This window comes from Protopterus annectens, chromosome 1.part2, assembly GCF_019279795.1.
Source record: "Protopterus annectens isolate FY-2018-M chromosome 1.part2, PAN1.0, whole genome shotgun sequence".
Classification (NCBI taxonomy): Eukaryota; Metazoa; Chordata; order Ceratodontiformes; family Protopteridae; genus Protopterus; species Protopterus annectens.
The window spans coordinates 830,258,434-830,276,502 of record NC_056727.1 but is presented as its reverse complement, the minus strand read 5'-3'; the positions used below and the strand labels follow the sequence as shown (position 1 = coordinate 830,276,502).

The 18,069-nt window shown below is 43.4% G+C and overlaps 1 protein-coding gene across 2 annotated transcripts in view; it reads right to left on the bottom strand.

Moving 5' to 3' along the window:
• The window catches only part of HEATR1 (HEAT repeat containing 1), a 1,780,420-nt gene that overhangs the window by 1,471,095 nt on the left and 291,256 nt on the right, over positions 1 to 18,069 (bottom strand). For both annotated transcript variants that reach the window (XM_044059100.1, XM_044059109.1), the window contains exon 10: positions 11,458 to 11,568. In XM_044059100.1, the coding sequence (XP_043915035.1) occupies positions 11,458 to 11,568 (111 nt within the window). The remainder of the gene's footprint in view (positions 1 to 11,457; positions 11,569 to 18,069) is intronic.

Below are 18,069 nucleotides of genomic sequence, written 5' to 3'. Positions count from 1 at the left end.
ATGGCAGTTTTCCAGGAAAGAAACTTAATATCACAGGTGGCTGTGGGTTCAAAGGGTAATTGTACATTAGAACGCAGTACTAAGTTGAGGTCCGATGGAGGAAAAGGATCCCTGTGAGGAGGTTTTAACAGAGTGCCTTTTAAGAAAGCTTTGCAAAGTTTGTGGGAAATCAAGGGGAAATTATCCTCTCCAACATGAAAAAGTGAAATGGCCACTAACTGAACTATGACTGTGGCGGCAAAAGCTCAGTTATTAAAAAGGTGAGCCAGGAAATCCAAGATAAAGTGAACAGCAGCTGTAACAGGATCTACATCACGTTGCCAAGTCCAAATTACAAATTTCTTCCATTTACTTTTATACAGCTTTTTGGTAGACTATTTGAGAAGACAACAGAATATTTTTGACCGGCGAGGAGAGCATAGGTTGTCTGGCTATTAATGGAACTGGAGAAACCAAGCTGTCAGCTTGAGATTGTGGAGACTGGGGTGAGTCATTCCTGTCAGATATGACAGCAACCCTGGGAAGGTTTCCAGAATCCAGGGTTTCTTCTGAAGATGCCGACGAAAGGGAAACCAAATTCGATGAGGCCAGAATGGGGCAATGAGGATTACTGTTCTCTTCAATCTGCTTGCTTTCTGAATGAACTTGGAGATTAGGGGAAGTGGAGGAAAGGCATAAAGTAGACCAGGGGCCAAACATGAGTGAGAGCATCCCTTGGGGACTCCCCCTGTGGGGGGATCAGGGTAAAGTAGTTGCTGCCTTTGTTGTTTAGGGGGGAAGGAAAAAGGCTGCAGCAAGGCTGGCCCCATCTGCGAAAAATGTCCTCTGCTGGACCACTCATGAGACATAAGAATGGACTTGCTCAATTTGTCTGCTTTCACGTTGATTTCCCTGGAATGTGCATTGCTATAAGAAAACTGTTGGAGATCTCCCATTGTCATACTCTGAGATCACCTCGACATAGAGAGTAAGAGTTGGTTCCCCCTTACTTGTTTATGCACCAGACTACTGATATGTTGTCTGACTGAACAGCAACTGTTTCCAGAGGAAGAGAAGCCTGAAATGCCTGCAACACAAGGAGTACGGCTCTCATTTCCAGGACACTGATATGCAAGTTCACCTAGTTTGCAGACCAGCTACCTTGGACCTTCCTCAGAAAATGCCCCCCCCCCCCACATATGGGTGGCATCCATGGTCACCATGGCCTGTGGTTGTGAGGGAACAAATGATAGGCCTTATAACAACTGGTCTGAGTGCATCCACCATAAGAGGGATCTCTTGCAGGCACTGGTTATCAAAACCTTGTGGGACATGGACTGATTAAGAATCGACCACTGGACAGCCAGAAGCCACTGAAGAACTCTCGTGTGGAATCTGGCTAACAGAACTAGTACTATACGTGCAGTCATTGACCCCACCGCTTGAAGAACGTGAGGCTCAGCCACCTTTTGATTTCAAAGCAATTTATTTTCTGGTCGTCTGATCGTCAATACTCTTGACGGTGGAAGCTTGGCAATCATCCGAGTAGTGTCCAAAACTGCTCATATGAACTCCAAGGTTTGTACAGGGTCCAGATGAAATTTTTGTTAGTTTATTGTGATCCCCAATTGTGCACAAAGGTGAAGAACACAGTCCCATGTGTTTAGTAGTAGATACCAGGTCTTGGCAGAGATGAGCCAGTTGTTCAAATAAGGAAAAACCTGGAATCCTTGTCATCACAGGTGAGATGCAACCACTGCCATACACTTGGTGAACACCCTGGGGGCTGAGATTTTTTGAACCACATCTTCCCGCTTTCTCTCTGACTTTTAGGGAATGGGTCTTTGTGGGGTGGAAAAGCGTATGCCTCCGGCAGACAGTTTTACCTTCCTTTTCACACCTGGAAAGGGTATCTCTGACTTTTGGTCTAAAAAGGGAAGAATCATCAAATGGGGCGTTTACACATTGACAAAGGAAGACCTGAAGGGCTCCGTGAAGACACACAGGTATATCCAGGCATGCCTCCTCATATCAATGCCCAAACCCACCGCCCTACTCGTTCCTTCGGCCGAATGAGCAATAAGCCTCATGGAAGAGTTAACTACAGAATGTATGGTTGCTAGCTGAGAAGATACCTTTTGTTGTACTTCCAGGGCATCTGTGAGATCCTTAATCAGATCCTTTGTAATCTTGTAAAATGGGAAAGATAGCTCAGCAATCAGAAAGCAAAGGTCGCTGATGAGAAAATATGCTCCTCACACCTATCCATTGTCTTGGAATCTTTATTAGGAGGATGGATAGTAGAACTGTCCTCAGAGTTCCTTTTTGGTTGCTGCTCCCACAACCATGGCATCTACTGCAACACCCTTGGTCCAGAAAGCTTTATCTGACAGAGGTGCAATTATTTTGCTTGGTCTCCAGGGAATAGGTTCTATGGAGTCTGGGGTGTCCCATGCTCACTGAGAACTCAAATCTATGAGCTCATCGGTGGGCAGAGTAACCCAGGAGGAAGCCGAGCAAGAGCCAAAAGCTACCAGGTACACCATCTCCTCAGCACAAGGATTACTGGACTGCCAGCCACTTCTCTGTTTCAGCATTTCTAGAATCTCCTCAAAGGACACGTCCTCAGGACGTGACCATGGGAACCCATGGTCACCCTTTGGCTTCATCGAGGTTGGTGTCTTTAGTGGCAGACTCCTCAGTGGAATCCAGATGTTTCCTCTTACAAAGTCTCTTCTGAGCAACCTCCTCAGTGAGAGACTCTAGGGAAGTATTAAAAGAGACAGGGGGACCCGGCTGGGTATCCTGGAGCTTGACATCTTGCTGGCTGAGGGGAATGGTGGTCAAAGAGGCACACAGGACATCTGGACGGAACTGAGGATCCGAAGAGGAAGGTACCCTTTTTGTTGCAGTGGCAGCCATTGCTTTTCTCCAATGCCCTAAAAGCAGACTGCTCACGGGTGAAAGAGGACTCTGGACCCAAGAAGACATGGTTTTGAGTAGAAGCCTCTTCCAGCCCCAAAGACAGCTCACCCTGGGTAGAAGCAGGAGCCGAACCTACTTGCACAGAAGCCCCAAGATGCACTGAATGCTCCGAAAATCTGGGAGTCGAATGCTCTGGAGGACTTCGAGGGTCACTATGGCTCCAGGAGTTCTCCGGTTCTGAGAAAGAACTAGCCAAGGCCGGATCTGATGATGATGTTCTTGGATCTGGCCTAAAGGGCACCACCGGGCACATCAGATCAGAGGGCTCCAAAACTGGCTCCAAAATCAGAGGAGGATCCAAAGGGGGAGTAGCGGTCTCAAGAAGCCCTGGAGCCAAATGGGTTTTGGCCGAGGGTGACTTTGTTGTACCATGTGCCCACAAAATCTTTTGCACCAAGGGCTCCACATCGTCCTCAGTAAGGGTCCTAGTAGAATGAGAAGAGCCACAGGGGGCTCTCTGCCTGGATAAAAAGGGGGATGGTACTCTGAAAGGTACAGGGTGATAGCTAGGAGAGTACATGGTCCAAGAAAGAGAGATAACCAGCTTAAATGCACTCTTTTTTTGGATCCGATACCAATGTATCTGGTACATCTTTATCAGATGAAAATGGAGCCGAAGATACTAGATCTGATCTAACAGTAGTCAGTGCCGATGGCCCCAACCAATGTTTATCGGCATGTTTGGACATTTTAGTCTTCGGCTACGATGACTCCAATGGACTGGAAGAAGGTCTTCTCTTTCCCTTATCACTAGATCTGACAGACAGGGAAGAAGCAGGGCTGGGATGAGCAGACTTTGACTTAGAAGCCAGCTTAACTGGTGGAGCAGAAATGGCTTCTTCAAAAGATGGAAGCATCCCTTTCAGGATTAATTTATTTCTTCTTTCTACCAACGCACGGTGGTTGAAAGAGTAACAAATACAGCAATTCTCCTGCACAAGAAAAGGACCTAAGCAATACACGCATAGGTCATGACAATAACTGAGCGGGATTTTATGCCCACATTTACAGCATTTTTGAAGCCAGCAGGCTTATCATGCTTTACTGACATGACTAAGAGGTAAGTAAGGAACAAGACAGAAAAAAGTGCTTTTCTAAACAGAGTTAGAGAAGGGGGGGCTACTAACAATAGAAATTAAGACTACCCAGAAGCTATCAAAAAATGGTAAAGGAGGAGAAAATAACAGTGACTAGAAAAAATGACAGTTAAGGGGGGGGAGGGGTGAGAGAAAGATAAGTAACCTAACAAAAAGCAGTTACCAAGTGAAAAAAAGTGAAGTTTACTATTGAGGGGAGAGAGAGAACAATGAGGCACTAAAAATGTTGAAAAAAGAGCAGAGAAAAAGGCAATAATTAAGATATATGACCTGATAATCCAAGAGCTCTAAGGATAGCCATGTGTTTCAAGAAGCAGCAAACGAGATGTGGGAGTACGGGAGAGATGCACTGTTGGTAAGGGAAGTGTCCAAGAGCTTCCTTGGTTGCCATGAGCTTATTAACGGCAGAGTCTGATCCAAGGATCGGATCCATAACCCATCGGCGAGGACAGGATGAAAAAATTGACATCAGATTGTTAGTTTTATCTAAGCAATATCTGAGCAGTCTATGCAAATCCAATATGCAAAGAACCTTCTCAATGGCAAACTGTGGAGAAAAAGAAAAAAGGAATGAATATGAACAGGCTGATTAGGGGACAACTCACTGACCACCTCGGGAATAAAAGATGGACTAGTACAAAGAAACACCCAGTCTCTATGGAAAACTAAAAAAGGAGGAATGGCCATCAGAGCTTGAAGTTCGGACACCCTGTTGGATGAAGTAGGAGCCAAAAGCAGAACAGTCTTCCAAGCACAGATGCTGCAAGGAAGAAGGCTCAAAAGGAGCCTGGATCAATTTTTCAAGTAGAAAATTGAGGTCTCAACTAGGTGGAATAAGCTTCTTGGGAGGCCTGATATGAAAGACGCTTTCAAGAAATTGCTTGGACTCAAATCTAGAGGCCAAAGGAGGATTCAAGGGTAGGCAAGCAGAAACTGCTGACAGGTGAGCATTTACTGAAGAATACGAAAGGAACCTCCATTGAAAGAGGATCCTGATGGTGAGAGAGGCACCAGACACAATCTTTTCCATTTGGATATATATAATTTCTTGGTAGTGGGTTTCCTGGCCTACTGCAGAACCCAAAGCATGTTGTTAGAAAAGAGGTGTCTAAAAGAGATCAAAACTCCATCGGCCACAGTATCATTTGAAGAGTGAACAAATGAGGATAAATAAGAGACCCCTTTGCCTTCTGTGAGAAGATCCAGCCAGTGAGGTAACTTGTAGTGACTACGCCTGGCAAAGTGAAAAAGAAGGGGGAACCAATGCTGTCTGAACCAAAAGGGAGTCACCAAGAACATTTTGGTAGAGTCCTGCTTGATTTTATGCACAACTCGAGGTAAGAGAGGAAAGGGGGGTACGAGAAAATCCCTTCCACGGAAAAGACAGTGCTTCCACTTTCCAAGCCAGAGGACCTGGGACTCAAACATCTCAAAGGAAGGTGTCCGTTTAGATGCGAGACGGACAGATCTCAAGAATACCTCACTGATGGACAATGTCCAGGAACACATCTCTGTGAAGCATCCATTCAAAAACCTGTGTGCTGGACTTGCTCAAGAAGCCAGACACTAGATTGTGCTTTGAGAGAGCGTAAAATGCCTGAAGAGTCACTTAATATTGGATAGCTAGCTCTCAGACTTTAAGAGATGGTGTACAAAAGAAAATAGGACCTTGTGCCCCCCCCCCCCATCACTGTGGTAATGTCTGTGAAAACTTTGAGGGGCCTGGGATGAAAGAGGGAATGAAAAGTTTGCAGACCCAGAAGCAGAGCCCTCATTCTCCTTTATGCTGATGTGGTATGACCTCTGATGAGGACGCCAGAGACCATGAACCTTTAGGGGGGCCACAGGAGGCAACCCCCCCCAGTTTGATGAGTCTGTAAAGAGCTCGAGTAGGAACTAAGCTTGAAAAGGAAGTCCTGTGTTGAAAGAAAGTTGATGAATCCACCACTGAAGCTTGAGCTTGAGATAGGGAAAGAAAAGTAACAGGACGTCCACGGGTGGCAATGGTGAAGATGTAACAATTTGAGATAATGACGTTCCCTCATATGGAGCCTGGCACGAGGGAGCATGGGAAAGGTGGAAGCCATGAACTCCAAAGCCCCGGGAAATTCCTTGGCCACGACAGAGGCTTGAGAAGGAAGGAATTGGAAAAATATCATTAGAAAGAGAGCCTTGGGGGTAGGTACAGATGTCAACATAGGAAATGTATGAACTCTGCAGCTGAGGAAAATATGATCCTGGGAAGGAGTCGGAACTGATTTCTGGAGCTTTACGGTGACCCTCAGACTGTATAATAGACAAGTAGTAAACTTGAAATCCTGAATCAGGCTGCTGGGGGAAGGAGCTTGAATAAGCAGATCATCTAGATAGGGAGAAATCTGAATACCTCAAATCCTGCAAAAAGCAATGGAAGCAGCGAGGCATTTGGTGAATACCACTAGGACAGTAGAAAGGCCAAAATGCAAAGCAGATAACTAAAAATGCAAGGAAGAGAGAGAAATGTAAACATTTCCTGAAAAGAGAATGGATGGGGATGTGAAGGTATGCATCCTTGAGATCCAGAGATACCAGAAGGGCCTGCGGAAGAACAGGAAACAATGTCTGAAGGGATAACACCCAAAATGAAGGAATCTTGAGAAAAGTGTGTTTAATGGGGAGAGATCCAAAATAGATTTTCATGTGCCATCCTTTTGTTGGATCAAAAACATCCTGGAATAAAATCCATTCCGTACCCAAGTGGGAGGCAGGGCTCGAATGGTGCCCTGAACCAAAAGAGAGAGAACCTCTGGGAAATGAGAGAGCTGTTCCCTAGGATATTGAGCAATGCCTGAAAAGGGAGGAAGGGATTTCCAAACCATGAAATATCCTTGAGGTATACTGGACATAACTCAAAAGTCTGAAGTGATTTGTAGCCAATTTGGAAGAGACAAGGAAATCTAGAGGGACAAAGGAACCTGGCCGAGGGAAAGAGGAAGCAAATCGTAAAAAAGAACCAGGCTTGTCCTGAACAGAAGACTTCTGGGAGGCAGGGGTCTGAGTAGACTTAGCAGGAGGCACATTCCTAGAACCCTTCTTGCCCTTGAGAGGAGAGCAAGATGCATACAAAACAAAAGCAGACTTGAGGGGGTAGTTCCTCTGAGATCTAAGATTGGGAGAAACAAAAATACGTTACAGCTCCTGCAAGGCTTTGCCCTTGTCCTGGAGGGACTTGAAAAGGTCAGCAGCAGCAGATCCAAAAAGGCTTTATTTATCCAAAGAAACATCAAAATGTTTGGCCTTTGTCAAAAGGCAAGGCCTGAAGAGAAAGCCAAGAATAACACTTCAAAACTGAACCAAAGGCAGCAGTCCTAAAAGAAGCATCAGCTGCATCATAGCTGCATTTGACTGAATGGTGGCAACCAGAGAAGTGGAGTCCAGCAGGGAAAAGGACAAAGCCTTCCCCTCAGAGTCAGGAAGGGCATAAAGGTGATGTACGGATGCAGATTCTTAGACTTTCTTTTGGGAAAAGATTGATTAATAAGGCTTTTGCACAACATCATGGGGTTTCTTTACAATCACAATACTTCCTGCATCGATACTGGTAAAATGATCAACTGTGTAAAACTAACATATACGACTTCAACTCATGGAAGCCCTCAGTGACCGGTTTCATTTTACCTTGTAGCCAACATCAGTACTGCAGTTGAGCTAAACTTGGACATTTTGGGTATGTATCATAACTGTTCACCAATCTCCACTAAACAAAATATAACCCAAAGTCTGTACTTTATGACTTACAAGTAACTTATGTGGTTTCATCAACAGAGGGATGTCCTAGCTGCCTATGATGTTTTAGTACTACCAACTTGCTTATTTTCTTAGGGCAAGTCATTTGTTTCTATCAAAAAGTCAAACGGACTGGACTGACTCCCTTTGTCCATGATGTTAAAGCAATAATGAATTGAATGTTCACTTTATGAAGTACAGCTCTTCATCATAGAACCTGAATACCATACAATGGGGTTTGTGGGTCATCGTATTTTGGTTCACTATTTTTTCCACACAAGATGCATCTGCATGCAGTGTCACTAACAGCAAAAATAAATAAATGTCTTCTCAACAGGCTTTTTTGAAAAATGATAATATACAATTTTCTTATCTTCCTCTATCAATTTAATTTGTTCATTTCTATGAGGTCACCCTTCACCCAACAAGAACAATATTTGGCAAACAGCATACTTGGATAACCTGCCAAAACAGCTAAGGAGAATGGAACCAGAAAACGTACTGCATCTCTTTTCTAGGGAAGGAAAATGTAGACACACCTTTCACAAATCCCTGTCTTTCTCACCAAAAATATAATTTCGAACAAATTTAATGGAGACAAAAGTCAGAACCATGTAAGAAATCAGAGCAGTTTCTCCTCGACAGTGACACAAACATGGCCCAACAACTTAAAGGCAGATACTAGCTGGCTCCACTAAGGTAGAGATAAGATCACACCTGCATTCCCATTGATACATGTTTAAGTACCATACAAGCTCCTAGTTGGCCAGCCAAGTGAGGGAAAATGGGGGGCTGAAAGCATGCTCACCTTCTCTAAAGTAGGGATGATGGAAAACCAGCTTTGGGGGGGGGGGGGCATAGCAAAGTCTGGTGAGAATCTCCTGAGGTGCATGGTCTCAGACCAGCACTGGCAAGAAGTCTTTCAGGGTAGAGTAAGAGGGCTACACTTTACATGAAGTACACATATGGGATGTCCATTACCAAAGAACTCAATTATAAGACAATTAATCTAGTAAAAAGCCATCCGTTCAACTCTAACCCCCCCCCCCCCCCCAAGCACAAATTATGCCCTGGAACAGGCAGAGCAACTAGACAGGTTAGATGCTTGGGCAGGAGAGGAATCCAAAAAGAATACAAAGAAATAAAAGTCGATATTGGATCAGGAAGAGTTCTGCCAATTATTTACACACATGCCAGTGCTTAATCTCAACATTGTGTATAACATGTAATCTACTCTAGTAATGTTGTACAACAATGCACACACCTCATACACTGTTATTTTCTTCTACCCTAGACCACTTCATCAAGGAATCATTTAATCCTAGATTTCAGTGTATCCATATTCTGAATTCTGATTTAGCTCCTCTGATGGAACATCCAAAGCTGTGTCCATAAACTGAAAAGGTGACGGCCAGAGATTGTAGTTTTCTAAATGAACAACACACTTTCAAACTTCTTACTATATGTTTCCATCTTCTATACAACCTTCACAAATGAGGAACTGGGATGACGTTATAATTAAAATTAAAATTCTCGTACAAACTGCTCTAATCAACAACAGTAAGTAAACACACAAGGTAGAGATACTTTTGCTTACAGCAGTTCCACTTAATCCATTCTCTGTAACTGAAGACTGCAGAATTGTAAATTAACTAAAGTAGTCTGTGCTCGTGGCATACAGAGACAAAGCCCCAACTATGGCAGAGATGACCTACATTTGTTTACCAGTTCAGGCAGGCAGGATGAGTGTGCCCATCTATGAAGAGGGAGGGAGCGAGTGCAAACTCCCAGGAGCACACATGTGATTGGATTTCCCTTCTGGATAGACTGGGTGATGTCATCCCCTTGAAGACATGAAGGATATTGCAACATAACTAACTTACAGACATCACTGGACAGGTGGGTAGAACTGAAGAAAACTAGTACCACCCCTGATAACTGTCTTAATGATGGTTCCTCCCAGCCACCCCTCATCTTGGTGACAATGGGGAACAAATGGGCTAAATGGCTGAGAGGAGGCTGTGGCCTATAAACTGCAAGACAGCAGAGTCAAAAACTGCAAAATAGGACACTAACTACACTAAAGTGAGAATAGCCTCAAAGAAAATGCATGCTCTTCTCAGACAATTTTAATCCTTTGTGTTTTACAGGGATATGCACTCATCAAAACAGAAAAAAAACACATATTACATGGTCAGGCTCACAGAAACTGCAAGGTTAGAATTAATTTGTCTCATAAGTCAAGCAGGAAAAAAGTGCTTTTTAAAGAATAAAATAAGCATGTACTAATCTGAAAAGTACTAAGGTACAAAGACTTGCCAAAGTGCAGGTTACTTTTAACAAATTTTCATAAACAAGTATGTTACTGGTCAGAACTACAACCATGCTTATGCTACAACTGTTTCCTGAGTATCCGTATGAAAAATGTTAAAATGGTAACAGCATTCTTCTCACGTATGCAGAAGAAAGGAGTGATCCAATTGATGCGCAGTTACGGTATAAAGCTAGACTGGTAGGACAACACAAGTGTTTCTAACCTAAGCTACTATGTGGAATCAGTCATTACCGATAATCTCAAACTATGTATACAGAAAGTTGACAACAGTTTAAAAAAACACTGGAGGAACTTGCTTCACATCGCTCATTGCTTATCACCACTACAATGTACTAAAGACTGTGCCATGTAACATTTATACAAATTTTCTTTTTCTATGCTCAGCATTTCTTCTACCACAAACCGATTTTGAAAAACACTGTCATACTTCATATACACACTGGCATTAAACAAAAATGTTAAGGTCAGCAACACTGCATCAAACAAAAGTTCCTAAAAAGTCACAAAAACAGCAGGTCAATTTGCCACCATATAATATTGCTGTGGAATCAACTACCACTTGTAAGAAAACAGTCTGAGTTGAAAACAGCATTAATGCATTTTTGTTAATTAAACAGTAAACACATTCTGCTGAAGATGTGCAATCAGAAGTCATGCATACTACACTGTGTGTGTGTGTGTGTGTGTGTGTGTGTGTGTGTGTGTGTGTGTGATCAGACAATATTACCAAAATACATACTGCTATGGGATTAATGATTTGGGTAATTTGACAAATTAAGCATCAGTCTGATTAAACTGTTGTTCAATGGTCAGATTATGGTTATGTGAAACCATTCCTGATGTCAAACGTTAATTACAAAAGTCTATGCTAACAATGGTCTCAAACATCTATTATTTTTATGTAATCCCAGTGCCAAGCTTACATGTACATTATTAGTTGCAAAAATATTGAATATGTCATACATCTCCATAAATTTGTTCATTTGCAACCAGTGTCTGCATTACTGCAGCTATTCTCCTTGTGTACCACTCAGTCCAGTAGGGCTAACACGATTAACAATATATAGAACAAAAACAAATTAAAACACAATGCACATTGTTGCATACACACACTGTAGATTACTGCCTGCTTTTATCACAGATTCCATTTATTCTTTTTCTAAATAGCAACGTGGCAGTTCCACACTTGTAAATACTTTATTACAAAAAATAGTTTATTTTCTTCTCTATATACCATGCAGAAATATAATCCATTATTTACAAGCAGGACTCATATAAAACAGAGACAGAACTTACTTTCTTTCAAGAACTCTAACTAATGGCTGAATTCGCTGGTTTAATACAGTCAGTCCATCAGCATCTGCATCACTCTGCATTCCGCAAGATATATATTCACTTAGAAGGGCACTGAAACAGAAATGTAAGGATAACAAATTAAACACACAAGATACTGTAACACAATTTAATGGGGGAAAGAAATTCCAGTATGATCAACGCATAAGCTCACACAGAATTTGTTAGGCTGATTACATAAGATTTTATTGGCGCTCAAGCACAGTGAGTCACAAAACCTTAGAATGCAGCAGGTAAACTACAACCAAAACAATTAACCAAGTCCTTAAAATTTTAACTACTTGCTAAATATGCTGGCTGACAAACGTTAAACCAAACTATAACTGCTTTACTGTTAACTAGTCCTTCAGAATGCATCAGGAACAAAACTTTTTTGGGGTGTGGGGGAGGGGCTTGACCCACAAAAAAGAAGTTATGTACTCACCATAACTTTCCATCTGTGTTGTCGATCTTCATTTATCCTTGAAAGATGGGATTCGGTTCTGAATCTTGGAACCAGCTTGGTTATTACAACAGCTTGCACGAGCCAAAAACTCCTGAGCCAAGCTCCTACCCAGAATGCTTCTCTCTAAATTACCTCAGATCGAGTTTGCAACTATAACAAATAAGGTAAAGGTAAGAGTATAATCATAGAAGAGGCTATGTCCAAAGTCATACATGAGGAAGCAAACAGCCATGACTATGGTCAGTTCCTCAAGGAGTCTAAAGGAGGGGGAAGGAGGGTGAGGTGTCAATGATAAATGAAGATCGACAACACAGATGGAATGTTATGGTGAGTACATAACTTCTTTATCTGATGTTACCAATCTTCATTTATCCTTGACAGATGGGACAGAATCCCCAGCTACGTTGAATTTTGGGAGTCCTTAAGGATGGATATTTCTGAGCACCATAGAACCAAATGATGCTCTTCCCCTGGAGACCAGATCCACTTTGTAATGAGTAATAAAGGTATGAGGAGAAGCCCACGGTGCTGCTGCACAAATGTCAACAATGGAAGCTTTGAAATGAAAAACAGCAGACATGGCTACAGCTTTTGTGGAGTGTGCTGTAACTGCAGCTGCCAGTTAGAAATTTCTCCTGTTGTAGACAAAGATGATGCAATCTTCTAACCACTTGGATAACGTAACATTAGAAACTGATTTACTCATAATATTAGGACCTGAAAAGGAAACAAATAACTGGTCCGACTTCCTAAAATGTTTAGTTCTGTTGAGGTAAAAAAAAAGCAATTGTCTGTGACATCCAATGGATGTAAGCAGTAGTCTCCCTTGTTTGAAAAATTAGGGAAGAACACTGCTAATTCAATGGATTGATTAATGTTAGGCTCAGATACGACCTTTGGAAGAAAGGATGGAGTGGTTCTCAGTGACACCCTGTCCTTATAAAAAATCAAGTATGGAGGTTTTGAAGATAGAGCATGAATCTCTGAAATCCTCCTAGTGGATGTAATAGCGACTAAGAAAATGGTCTTCCTTAAAAGAAACTTCAAATCACAGGTAGCAGCCGGCTCAAAATGGAAATGGGTCAAGGACTGCAAGGAAGCTTTAACCTTAAAGTTCCCTTTAAAGGCCTTGCACAACCTATGTGAAATTAAAGATTGTCCTTCAAAATCATTATAAAAATTAGAAATGGCAGCAATCTGAACACTGATGGTAGAAGAAGCTCCTTGTTTGAAGAGCGTAGACAAACATTTCACAATCTCTTCAACCAAAGCTGAGAAAGGATCAAGTTTGTTATTCCATGCCTATAAAGAAAATATTTTCCATTTACTGAGGTACAGTCTCCTTGTGGAAGGTTTTTTATGGGAAGCTAGCAAAATGTTATGAACAGGGGAAGACAAGTTATTTTGCCTGGCAATCAATGGAACTGGGGCTACAGAGCTATAAGCGTAAGATTTATCAGATTGGGATGAACTAGACCCTGTAGATGGGACAGGAGATCTGGACCTCCTTTGCCACTCAAGGATTGAGAGACTACTCATGAGGCAGGAGTATGCATCTGCTCAATTTGTCTGCTATCACATTCAAGCTCCCTGGGATATGCATTGCTACCAGAAAGCAGTTTGAAGAGATCACCTATTGCCACACTCTTAGGGCTTCTCTGCAGAGGAGTAAGACTTGGTTCCGCCTTGCTTGTTGATGCACCAGACTACTTATATGTTGTCTGTCTGAACTGCAATCATTCCATGTGAGAGGACAGTTCAAAAGACTTGCAATGCTAACAGCACTGCCCTCAGTTCCAGAACATGGATATGCAGATAGGCCTCTATGGGGAACCAAGTGCCTTGGACAGTCCTTCCCTCAAAATGCACCCCCCCCAATCTGGCCTGGGGAAGAGGAGAAAAACTGTTGGCCCAGAAGAATTTCCTCGGATTCCATCCTCCAAGATAAAGCCTTCATGCAACGATTGGTAATTCAGATGCAATGAGAAAGAGGATGAGTAAGGATGGACCACTGAAAGGATAGAAGCCACTGTAGAATCCTCATGTGGACTCTTGCTAGAGGTACTAAAGTGATGGCTGCCACCATCGATCCAGGTACCTGTAGAACTAGTAATGCGGGAACATTGTCATTGGAAAGAATCATGTCAACCTGTGATCTTATTTTCTGCAGTCTGTGAAAAGGAATGGAGGCTATGCAAGAGGTCTTATTCAGGTTGGCTCCTATGAATTCCAATTATTGGGTGGGACTTTGTTGAGATTTGGAGAGATTCGCTGTTATCCCTAGACAAGAGCAAGTGTGTAGGGTGAAATCCTTGTCTGTTTGAGTAGATGCCTAGTGGAGGCGGTAAGGAATCAGTAGTCCAGATATGGAAACACTTGGAATTCATGCAGTCTCAGGTGAGCTGCTACCGCTGCCATACATTTTACATTTGAATGCCTGGGGGGCTGTGGTAAGACTGAAGGGCAGGCTTCGGAACGGATAATGACTAGCTCCCAGCCGGAAGCAGAGGAAACTCGTGGAGCATTTGTCCATTTTTATGTGGTAATATGCATCCTGAAGTCTACAGAGCACATCCAATCATCTTTCCCTAAAAAGGGAAGAACAGACTGAACTATGACCATCTGGAATTTTGTCTGCTGCACTAAGTGATTTAGAGTGCCGAGATCCAAAACTGGTTTCCAGTCCCCTGTCTTTTTTGGCACCAAAAAGAACCTCGGGTAGACCCAGATCCCATCTGGTTTGGCAGGACTTCTGGAATGACTATTTTTTCTAGCAGCTTTTGAATTTCAAGAGCTGTGTGATCCCCCTGATTGTGTAGAATATCAGGGATCCTACTGCTTAGCTTTGGGGTTAGTTCAAAAGGAATATGGTAACCTCTGTTAATGATCCTTCACACCCAAGCATCTGTGGTTATTTTTTGCCACACAAGTGGATGCAAGGATAATCTTCCCCTGACTGCCTCCAGAGTCAAGCAATCGGACCTCCCTTCAGGAGCACTGGTAGGGTTTCCCTGAGAAGGAATCTCTGGAACCCTGATTTTGCAGGCCACCTCTTCCACGCGGTTGTCATCTTCCATTACAGCTCCCCCCTTTGCCCCGAGGGGAGTCATTACCACCAGTGTCCTGGAAAGGCCCTTAGGTTTTCTTGAACTACATTTTCCTGTTTCTCTGGTTCCCGGAATAAGAGCGTTAGGAAGTGGAAAATGTATACAAACAGTAGAAAAAAGAAGTTGTGTCTTACCATAACGTTCCATCTGTGTTGTAGATCTTTGTTCATTCATTACAAATAGGACCTCAGTTCCATCCTCGGAACCGATACGGCCGTTTCCAAGCTCACGCAAGCCAAAAACTCTCAGCTAAGACCTACCCATAATGCCCCTCTCCTAGTTACTCCAGATAGAGTTTGCCCGCCCTTAGATAATAGATGTAGTAATAGAAAAAATAGTAGGAGGCTCTGTCTGAGCAAATACCCTAACCAGGAGTTCCTAAAGTCCACCAGGAGTCCAGGCAGGGGGAAGGAGGGCGGGAAGTAATGAATGAACAAAGATCTAAAACACAGATGGAACGTTATGGTAAGACATAACTTCTTTAAATTAAGTTGTAAATCTTTGTTCATTCATTATAAATAGGACCGAGTCCCCAACTACTTGAATCCTGGGTGGCCCTAAGGAAGGATATTCCTGAGCACCATAGAACCAAAAGATGCTCGTCCCCGGAGGCCAAATCCAATTTGTAATGAGATATAAAGGTATGAGGTCTTGCCCAAGTGGCTGCTGTGCAGATATCATCCATAGAGGCTCTGGAATGAAAAGCTACAGAAGTAGCCATAGATCTGGTAGAATGAGCCTTTACTCTGGAAGGCAAGGATAGCTTACTCTGTTGGTAGATAAACATAATGACGTTTCTAAGCCAAGAGGATAAAGTCACTTTTTGACACTCAAGGCCTGCAGCTCAGATACTCTTCTCGCTGAGGTAAGTGCTACTATGGTTTTCCAGGACAAAAATTTCAAATCACATGAATCAAAGGGCTCAAAAGGAGGACCTGTGAGAGACTGAAGTACCAAAGTCAAGTCCCAGGGTTCTAAGGGAGGCTTGACTGGAGGTTTAACATGTAAATACTCCTTTCAAAAAGGTCTTGCATAGGCGGTGTGACATAATTGAAAAATTATAAAGACCATTATGAAAATTGGCGATAGCTGCTAAATGTACAGTGATCGTTGAAGCTGAGGCTCCTGTATGCAAAAGAGTAGTCAGGTATTGTAGGATCTTTTGAACAGGCATAGAGAAAGGGTCTAAGTTCTGATCTTTGGCCCAAATAGAGAACCTAGTCCATTTACTAGAATAAACTTTCCTACTGGAAGGTTTGTGTGAGGCCAGAAGAATTTCACGAACAGGAGATGGGATGTCAGGCAGCCTGGCAATCAATGGAAGTGGAGGAACCAAGCTGTGAGCTTGAGACTGTGCAGGTTCAGATGAATCAGTCCCGGAGGATGAGACAACAGGTCCTGGGAATGAGCCAGGATACATGGGCTGTGAATCAGATGAGGCCATAGAAATGGGAACCAGACTTGACGTGGCCAGTAGGGGGCAATGAGGATCACTTTGGAGAAAGTTTGGAATGATGAGAAATGGGGGAAAGGCATACAGAAGACCCGGGGGCCAATCATGCGTTAGAGCGTCCCTCAGTGGTTTCCCCCTGAGGGGGAATCAGGGCAAAATATCTTCTGCATTTGTAGTTTAGAGGGGGAAGCAAACAGGCCGCAGCAAGGCTTGCTCCAGCGTTGGAAGATCCGATCCACTGCTACAGGGTTGAGGGACCACTTGTGAGGCATCAGGATGTTACTGCTCAGATTGTCCGCAATAAGGTTGGAACTCCCGTAAATGTGCATTGCTATAAGAAAGCAGTTGGAAGCTTTCGTCCAGTGCCAAATCCTCATGGCTTCCCAACACAGGGGGTAAGACCTGGTTCCACCTTGCTTGCTGATTACCAGACTGACATGTTGTCTGACTGAATTACAATGGTCCCAGAGGGTACGGATGCATGGAATGCTTGCAACGCTAAAAGAATTGCCCTCAGTTCCAGGACATTTATGTGTAAGTTGGCCTCCATGGGGGAACCAGGTGCCTTGGATAGTCTTTCGCTGGAAATGACCCCCCCCCACCCTAACAGTGAAGAGTCTGTAGTCACCATGGCCGTGGAATACAGAACAGTTGACACCAAAGATTTGTTTGTGGCTTCATTTACCATAGCATTTCTTCCATGCAACGGTTTGTAAGACATATCATGTGGTTGAGTGGATGAGTTAGCAACGACCAATGTGTGGAAAGAAGCCACTGCAGGATTCTCATGTGCAGTCTTGCCAGTGGTACTAACGTAATAGCAGCTGCCATGGAGCCCAAGACTTGCAGTACAAGACGTGCTGGTACATAGGTCTGAAGAAGGTGGTCTTGGATTTGGTGTCTTATTTTCAAAAGCCTGTGAGGGGGAAGAGAAGCTTGACAGGATGCTGTGTCAAACAATGCTCCAATAAATTCCAGCGTCTTCACTGGGGACATTAGAGATTTGTCTTTGTTGATTGCAATCCCCAAGCGGAGAGCGAGACCTTGAGTGTAAGAGAGGCTGTGGACTAGGAGATTGCTGGTCAGATCGGTAAGGAGCCAATCGTCTAGACAGGGAAACACCTGGAATCCTTGTAATCGAAGATGAGCTACCACCACAACTGCCATACATTTGGAGAACACGCAAGGGGGGGGGGGGGGCTGTCGAGAGACCAAATAGCAGTGCCTTGAACTGGTAGTGATTGGCTCCCAGCCGGAACCGAAGAAACCTCCTGGAGCGGTGGTCCATCTTTATGTGGTAGTATGCATCCTGGAGGTCTATAGAGCACATCCAATTGTCCCTCCCTAGGAAGGGAAGAATGGACTGTACCGTAACCATCCAGAATTTTTGAGGTTTGATAAATTTGTTCAATATGCTGAGATCCAGGATTGGTCTCCAGTCCCCTGTCTTTTTTGGCACTAAAAAGAACCTTGAATAAAACCCGGATCTTGTCTGGTCTGGTGGGACTGGTTATACTACTCTTTCTTAGCAGCTTTTCTATTTCTAAGGC